This window comes from Phyllopteryx taeniolatus, chromosome 6, assembly GCF_024500385.1.
Source record: "Phyllopteryx taeniolatus isolate TA_2022b chromosome 6, UOR_Ptae_1.2, whole genome shotgun sequence".
Taxonomy (NCBI): Eukaryota; Metazoa; Chordata; class Actinopteri; order Syngnathiformes; family Syngnathidae; genus Phyllopteryx; species Phyllopteryx taeniolatus.
In genome coordinates, this window is record NC_084507.1 from 21229200 (window position 1) to 21237418 (window position 8219).

Here is an 8219-nt window from a genome sequence, read left to right on the forward strand (position 1 = left end):
AATAGAGCACATAGAAATAAACAACCATTCGCACTCACATTCACACCTACGGGCAATTTAGTCTTCAATTAACCTGCCGTGCATGTTTTTGGGATGTGGGAGGAAACCGGAGCACCCGGAGAAAACCCACGCAGGCACGGGGAGAATATGCAAACTCCGCACAGGCGAAGTCGGATTTGACTGTGAGGCAGATGTGCTACCCAGTCGACCACCGTGCCGCCGTTCAACATAAATTAATAAAAATACAAATGTCTATTGATTAATTCAATGACTATGATACTGAAAATTGATTTAATATATTTCTTGATTTCAACAAATTGGTATGCATATATAAAATGTATTCAATGATAAAAAAAATTTATTAATACCTGCCTGTGAATATTCTCATTCATCCAGGTCATTTCAGGGCACTGAATCGATCACAACTGGTTGTGTTTGAATCAATGCCCTGACAATGTTTTTCTTTTTCAATAATAATACACTAAATTAAATGGATCAAATAATTAATACTTGAACAAACAAATGTGTTACTTGAATAAAAATATGTAATAAAAATACATAATTAGTATATGAAATTTGGAAATGAATATAAATGAATAAAATGCCATCAAATTAATAATTGTTATTTAAATGTTATATATTTTTGAAACAAATCTATACTAATACATTATATTTATTAAATTACTGTAATAACTCATAAAACTCTTTAATATATTAAAGTAATATCAAACCAAATGCATAAATAAAAAATAAAAAATAACGTATTCATAAATGACATTCATAAAGAAATAATATGTAAATATATGTATGTGATATGTAATATGCATAATATATAAATAATAATAATAACAACAACAACCAGTCTACCACAGTGGCAGAAGATACTAAATTGTCTGTGAGTGTGAATGGTTGTTTGTCTCCATGTGCCCAATAATGTGTATTACTCCAGCACACCCGTGACCCGAGTGAGGATAAGCGCTGCAGAGAATGGAGGGATGTATTCAAGTAATAAAAAAAAAGAAGAGAAATACCAAAAACGATGATTAATTATCAATAATGTGTATTGATAACGCTTGTGACACGCCGCACATTGACACGAACAAACACACTATAACCTTGCTGTGCAGTTTGGAGTTTTTATTTAAACACAAAATATTTAAGAAACCTTACAAAAGCTACATAAACAAAATGATCACGCTCCTTCCTCGTAACAAGATTACATAAATGAATCATACAATCATTCTCATCTGTGTTCTCTACCCAAGTTTCAACTGCTGGAGTGAATAAGTTAATAAGTGTAGAACAATATTGCCTATTGTTGCATGTTGGGCTTGTGAGGCCGCTTCACACGGGTTTCTTGACCACCAACATGTGACTTGTGTCCATGTGATATGTCGCACATAGTTCATATGCACCTATACATATGGATTAAATAGTGTTAAAAAATGTATTCAAAAGCATACCAGGGTTCAGTGTTACACTACGTTAAGGGTTGTTGCTTCACAGCTCAAATATGTCGTCTTCCCGCTCCCTCAGCTTCAAGGTGAGCTTGGTGGTGGTGAGCGGCACAGCGGTGGCGGGCAGCGGCGGCCGCTGGCGCTTCCCTGAAGGTGACCGCGGAGGCTCGCTTGTCCTGCTGGAGCAAACCGCCTCCAGGTCAGCCAGCCTGCCAGAGCAAAGACAGAGAGAGAAATTGAACAATTAAAACGTGACCTTTTGGTTGGTTGGTTGGTTGGTTTGACCTCTTCTCTGCGTCCTGCCATCTTCTGGCGGCCGCCTGCTTGGACTCGTTGATGAATCCGTCCAATCGGCTGAAGAAGTCCCTCGCCGTCAGCTCTCTGGCGGTCCGAGAGGGGCTCGCCGTCAGGACCTTATCAGTCCGGAGCACTTCGCCGCCCAAACGTGCACCTTCATCGACATCGTCATCCTCATCGTCAGCGTCGGTAGCGCCAGTGTGAGCGTCCGGGCGTGACGGCACAGGAATGGTCAAGGACTTCTTCAGGAAGATGGAGTCGTTGGTGTACAAGCGGTTGACTCGTTTGATTTGCTCCATCTGAAAGATTTCGGCAGCTGTTAGAATAAACATTCGTAAAAAGCGCACCCGTAATCTACAATATATAGTAAACACCAATGGTGAAATCACTTTTTAATGATTTGTATAAGACAGAAATAATAAACTGGTAGACAGTCTTTTCACATACAGGGACGCATTTACAATTTAAGGACAATATATCAATATCGTGATGTACTACTTTATAATTTCACTCCCTATGTTTGATAACTGCACTTTCTACTCCACTCTTTACTCTGTCAAAATCGTTCCGTTTTTGTTTGTTTTTTTAACACAGGAAGAAAGTAAAAGATAAAAATATATGGAGATTATGATCATGCCAAGCAAAGGAAACAAGTACTTACAGTGACTCCATATTTGAGAGCGAGACCTTGGAGAGTTTCGCCGGGCTGGATGCGGTGTTCGACGTGTCTCCGTCGGACTGGGGAAAGATTGGACCGGACCAGGCTGCCGTAGGACCTGCTGCTACGGCCGCCGCCGCCTCGCAGCAAGCCGCTCCCACACGCGTCTGCGGGCACTTTCCCCGCGGACATGACAGCGGAGGGCCGGAAAGAAGGAATAACTCGGATCGAGTCAACTTTCGTCAGCTATCGTAGTATCGTTGGATAGCAAACATGGCTACTTGTTCATGACCGACAAGTCTTTTCTTTTTTTGGGGGGGGTGGGGGAAGGGGGGCTTTGTTTCAACGAGTAAACTGCTTCATTGTCGCTTAACTTCCGTGACTCGCGGACTTCACCTAACGGAAACAAGTGTCACCAGAAGCACGTTTCTTTTAATTAAAAAAATAATAATAATAAAAAAAAATTTTTTAAAAGCGACGAAAAGTTCATGCGAAAGAGGGCACACTTGTGCTTTCCGCCGTCTACTGCCCATTGACATATGTAGTTGCCACGGATGCCTTGTGAGTGACAGACCCCGTGATGCATTGCGCGTGATGCATTCACCTACACTCGGAATGGAGTGCACGCGTACCACAGTTGTGATTGTTTAATAAACCATGACCTTGTTACAATGAAGTCAAATATTTTCAAACACAAAAAGAAAAATTTAATAAACACTTTGACTACTATCAAATACATTTTAAGGACATAAACTTAACGCAAAGGTCCTACATAATTCGAATTTTAAATTTACCCTTACGTTGAATGCCACATTACTCGTAGGCTCGACTGCTAGCTAACACGTTAGCTCGCCTGCTAATGTGCTGATAACTGCACTTCATATAAACTCTCGTCTTTTAAATGGAAAGCTAGCAACGAGAGTCTAAATTATAGCATTGGTGTTATTTTAATAGATCCGTGTTAGTAGGGTGCTACGTTAGATAAACAGCTAATGTTGCCATGGCTGCCGTATGAGTGACGGCTCCCATGATGCATTGCGTGTGATGCCTTCACTGGCACGCATTACCGTTTGTGATAAATGAACCCATTACTGCGTTAAAATATAATTAATCATGTATAACGCAAAAAATAAATTAGGTAAATAATTTTGGAATATTTTCATATATATATATATATATATATATATATATATATATATATATATATATATATATATATATATATATATTGGAAGGTTGGACTTGATCCATGTTACATAAAAGCTTTAAATAACTAAAATGGTGAATTTACCATTACAGTGAACGCCACAGTACTTGGAGGCTAGACCGCTAGCTAGGTTGCTAACCTTTCACTAAACTGATCATACATCATTTGGGCAAAAGAATCATGTCTTTTAAACGAGAAGGCAACGACAAAAGTCAGCTAAATATCCTCAAGGTAAATATTACAATCATAGCGTGTTTTATTGTCAATCGTTACATATCTCAGGGTGCTAAACGAATTTATTGCTAGCAGAAGTGACACTTGAATTGAACTACAAATACGGGGGAGAAACAAACTCTACAATACTTACAGTTTGTTGGTAGTTGACTTTTTGTTGTGGTCGCTTTTGGTTGCAGAAACGTCGCGTCGCAGATCTTCTGTCAAACTTTATTCCAGAAGACGAAGCAGCACTTCTGAGCAATGGAAGGTGAAATGTCAACACAAACTGACCGACCACACTGTCAGCAGCCATTCTAGCTCACCGAAATACACAACTAACACAATAAGGTTGTTGTTGTTTTTGTTTTTTTTAGGTACACTTGTCTTGTGTGCCACCACCGCCCCGTTTTTGACACCGTCGACATGGTGACAGTCCATAGGAAAGGTAAAAGGCATCTAGAAGGTGAGCTAAATATACCACTATTATTTATAAACCTAATCCCTACTAAATTATGTCTTCATGTAGATGACAATTATAAGGTTGCCGATCATCCATCCATTTTCTGTACCATAGATATACACAAAGGATGCATTTAATGTCTTTGGAATAAGAATTGAATCCTAGAATATAATATTTGTGGATATGTTTAGGTTTAAAGGCATTCTATGGTAAGAAAGCCCAGTTGAAGCATAAAATAACAAAAAGGAAACAAGAAAACTTCATCCAAGCTGAAGACCAGAGGCAGGTGAGTGACTCAAAGCTGCACTTTTCAGCAGACCATGCTGCGGTAGTTAATTTACTTTGCATTAAGATAAGATCAACCTTTTTCTCAGGAAGTATCCAGTTCAGCAGCTCCTTTACTGGCTCAAACACGGAAGCTGACCCATCACGCTTTGCTGAGGACCGGCCCGTATAACAGCTGCCATCGTAGAACCAGGCACGCTATTTGCACCCTTTCATGTGGTCTCACAAAAGCAAATAGTAAAACACGTTTGTACTTTATTTTGTTTATTCAGCAAAACTGTAAAAGGGCCAGCGAGCAGCAAAGGTGTACTTGAACACACAGCGCCACCTTGTGGAGCTGCAAAGTCAGAAGAGGTTCAGAGCATGTCAGGTAACGTCGATTTTATCGATTAATTTGAGTTAATGGTCAGGAGCATTTTTAAAAATTGTTTATTTAATCATGGCATCTGTAGTTCAAAGCGCATTCCTGTTGACCTGCACTACTTACACTAACAACATAGCTGCAAACAAAGAAGAACTTGTTCACAAAAGCACAATCATTGCTCATCACTAAAAGAACACCATACCTACAATGAAGCATGGAGGTAGTAGCCTCATCCTCTGGGGCTCTTTTTCTTCAGCTAGAACTTGGGCCTTAGTCACGGTGGAAGGAATTCGGAACAGTTCCAAGTAGCTGTTTGTGTTAGCACAAAACTTTCAGACTTATGTGAGAAGGGAAAAAATAAAATGTCAGGAAAAAAACTACTAGAATAGCTGAACTGACTGCCGTTTAACATGAGTTTGAATGTGTTTGTGACAGCTACATTCCCAGTTGTAAGAGGGTGTGTGCACTTTTGCAACCACATTATTTCAATTATCCAACCAGCCATCCATTTTCTGAGCCGCTTCTCCTCATTAGGGTCGGGGGCGTGCTGGAGCCCATCCAAGCTATCATCGGGCAGGAGGCGGGGTACACCCTGAACCGGTTGCCAGCCAATCGCAGGGCACATACAAACAAACAACCATTCCCACTCACAGTCATGCCTACGGGCAATTTAGAGTCTCCAATTAATGCATGATTTTGGGATGTGGGAGGAAACCGGAGTGCCCGGAGAAAACCCACGCAGGCACGGGGAGAACATGCAAACTCCACACAGGCGGGGCTGGGATTTGAACCCCGGTCCTCAGAACTGTGAGGCAGACGCTCTAACCAGTAGTTCACCGTGCCGCATTATTTTAATTAAAAAATATATATATTTTTTTATATATTAATACAATTGGGTTGTACAGGCTATAGGTTACATTAATGGTGGAAAAAGTTTTGAAATGTTTTTTTTGTTTCATATGACAAAAACCTGGCATTTGAATTGGGTTGTGTATACTTCCCCTGTAAGGAAGTAAAAAAAATTCTCAGCACTTTTCACAGAGAGCATTCACAAAGTGCTTCACATGGTTAGTCATACATAATAGAATACAGAAACCACATTTTACTGTTAGCAGTAACAAACAAACAAAAAACTATTCTTCTCTTTCCTAAACAAATGTTTTTTTTAAAAATGTCCACCAAAGAGGCAGCTCTTCACTAAAAAATTTGAAATACATGAAAAATAAAGAATAAGCAAATCTTTGAGGGGAGAGGACAACAACCAAAGAACAAAACTGTCATTGTCATTTGCTTTTTCTATTAGCGAAAGGGGAAAAAAAGGATTTTTGTAAAAAAAAAAAAAAAATCAGAGACTTTTTAAAACCCTCTCATCAGAGTGAAAACCTAGACTTTGCTTGCAGGCGCTGACCAGTCACATTCGTCTGACACCACAGGAGGGCGTCCCCAGGCTGCGACTAACCCGGCATCTGAGCCCATGTCGGCCCAGAGAAGACGAGAGCTAGAGCATTATCTCAAACTGAAAAGGTACGCAACCTCCTTTGACTGCCAGTCTCCACGATGTCACACAGGAATGGCCTCTAAGTGTGTTCTCTTCCCTGTAGCGACGGATGGCTGCGGGATCCGAGCGGCCGCTGGGTGAAAGACGGGGATGTGGAGTTTGACTCCGACGAGGACGAGCCTCCGTCGCTTGCCATCGTGCCTTCAGGGGATGCCAGTGAACAGCCATGAAGTTCCCACTCTGACACTTCTCTGATCCCTGTTCTGTGTGAAAAGCTCCGACGTGACATGGGGGAATGAAACTGGATGCTAATTATCTTACACCAGACATTGACGCCATAATTTTGGCAATTTTTCCTTCATATTCAAGTCTTGCTAAGTTTTCTCACGGTCCATCACAGTATCCGTGATGGGCCATAGGGAGAAAGGGGCTGCTGAGTCCCGGAGGCTCAAAAGTGTCAAAACCGTCACCCGGGGTCCCTCATTTTTGTCATGTTCTGTCAGCTTTGTGGCCCTGTCAGACTCGATCAAACCTCTCCTGCCAGGCCCGGCTCTAGAGTCGGCCTTAGCTTTGGGGGGAGCACATAACACTGCTCAATAAATCTTTGACAATATTAGTTTTCTGTCAACAACTAATTCACCAATGCATGTCTTGTACCAAAACTTGCAAAACACATTAAACAGGTTGGGCAAAAGGTAGTTTTAGGCTCCTATGTTCATACTGAAGGAGCAGCACAATGTCCGCTGAATTGAAGCAAAAAATATTGTAAATTCTCAATTCATTACATTTAATTTAATTTTGTCATTACTGAATGTTTTTTATGAAGTACAATATTAGAGTGTTATTTATCTTATTAATAAACCTCACCAAATTTGTTTTCATTTTTTGGTAGGTTTGAACGTATTAATGGTATTGCCATTCATTTCAATGGGGAAAGATGATTTGAGATACATTTTGAGTTTAGGGCTTGTTCACAGAACAAATTGAACTTGTGCCTCAAGACATCCAATGTATTCTTTTTTTGCCGGGTTCCGTCTTATATGCACAGGTGAAAAAAATGCCTACACTAGTTCTACATGTACGTTTTTCTTTTATACATGTATAATCACCTCATGATATGATTACATATACACAATTGCCCCTGAATTTGAATGTTATTTGATACAGCATATTTTAACAGCAAAATTATTACTGTATACTAACGACAACTATTATTGAATTAATGTGAAGGTATTTGTTGAAAAATCAATTCAAGAAACTTGAAGTAGACCTAATTTGCTTTCGTTGGCCACGTACAATGAAACAAAAAAAAAGCCACCTCAGCCTTCAGTTTAACACGTGTGCTGGAGAAGTAGTGAATCTGTGGCTCCCCCAGTGTACCCCCTCATAGCTCAGGCCTAATCCCTGCTCAGCTTAAGTGTAAACCTGCAGAGTGCGAGATGGTCGGGTGCTAATTTGGGTTGTGATTCCACCAGTTAGTATCGCGCTCGCCAAAGTGGCGGTGAATTATAGAAGCAAGTGAGGGGGATGTACCTCTCGATGCCGCTAATGTGTCGAAAGCGCCATGCGTCTAGGAGGATGCCTTTCAATGCGCCCGGTCGTCTGAGGCGCGTTCAACTGCTTTTTCTTGAATCGATTTAAATCCAATTAATTCGCAAGGAAGATTTTTTTTTCTTTTTTTTCTTCGGCAGCTTTCAGTTAAAGGCGCTTCCTTGCTGGTGTGCACTGCTTACACTAAAAACATGGCTGCGAAAAGAGTGGAACTTGTTACAAAGGA

At 40.5% G+C, this 8219-nt stretch overlaps 2 protein-coding genes across 3 annotated transcripts; one reads left to right on the plus strand and one right to left on the minus strand.

Moving 5' to 3' along the window:
- Nucleotides 1-1122: 1122 nt before the first annotated feature.
- lysmd1 (LysM, putative peptidoglycan-binding, domain containing 1) lies at nucleotides 1123-3530 on the minus strand. Its single transcript, XM_061777812.1, has 3 exons — nucleotides 2416-3530; nucleotides 1743-2053; nucleotides 1123-1666 (listed from the first exon to the last, which is right to left on the minus strand). Exons 1-3 carry the CDS (start codon nucleotides 2602-2604, stop codon nucleotides 1501-1503), a joined length of 666 nt encoding a protein of 221 aa, XP_061633796.1. The 5' UTR covers nucleotides 2605-3530; the 3' UTR covers nucleotides 1123-1500.
- A 161-nt stretch (nucleotides 3531-3691) lies between these two features.
- On the plus strand, nucleotides 3692-7055 carry scnm1 (sodium channel modifier 1). 2 transcript variants are annotated; one of them, XM_061777810.1, is made up of 8 exons: nucleotides 3692-3850; nucleotides 4033-4103; nucleotides 4210-4298; nucleotides 4487-4581; nucleotides 4670-4773; nucleotides 4853-4950; nucleotides 6345-6468; nucleotides 6546-7055. In XM_061777810.1, exons 1-8 carry the CDS (start codon nucleotides 3800-3802, stop codon nucleotides 6670-6672), a joined length of 759 nt encoding a protein of 252 aa, XP_061633794.1. In that variant the 5' UTR covers nucleotides 3692-3799; the 3' UTR covers nucleotides 6673-7055. The 2 variants fall into 2 exon arrangements, with proteins under 2 accessions (XP_061633794.1, XP_061633795.1); XM_061777811.1 differs by having other exon boundaries at nucleotides 6378-6468.
- Nucleotides 7056-8219: the final 1164 nt, after the last annotated feature.

Excerpts from the sequence above, each read along its gene's own strand:
- scnm1 (XM_061777810.1), top strand. The coding sequence starts at position 3,800 with ATGTCTTTTAAACGAGAAGGCAACGACAAAAGTCAGCTAAATATCCTC. Across the intron at positions 3,851-4,032 it reads GTCAGCTAAATATCCTCAAG|AAACGTCGCGTCGCAGATCT; the intron begins GTAAATATTACA and ends TTTTGGTTGCAG. Across the intron at positions 4,582-4,669 it reads AAGCTGAAGACCAGAGGCAG|GAAGTATCCAGTTCAGCAGC; the intron begins GTGAGTGACTCA and ends CCTTTTTCTCAG.
- lysmd1 (XM_061777812.1), bottom strand. The coding sequence starts at position 2,604 with ATGTCCGCGGGGAAAGTGCCCGCAGACGCGTGTGGGAGCGGCTTGCTG. Across the intron at positions 2,054-2,415 it reads CTCTCAAATATGGAGTCACT|ATGGAGCAAATCAAACGAGT; the intron begins GTAAGTACTTGT and ends GAAATCTTTCAG. Across the intron at positions 1,667-1,742 it reads TGGCAGGACGCAGAGAAGAG|GCTGGCTGACCTGGAGGCGG; the intron begins GTCAAACCAACC and ends TTGCTCTGGCAG.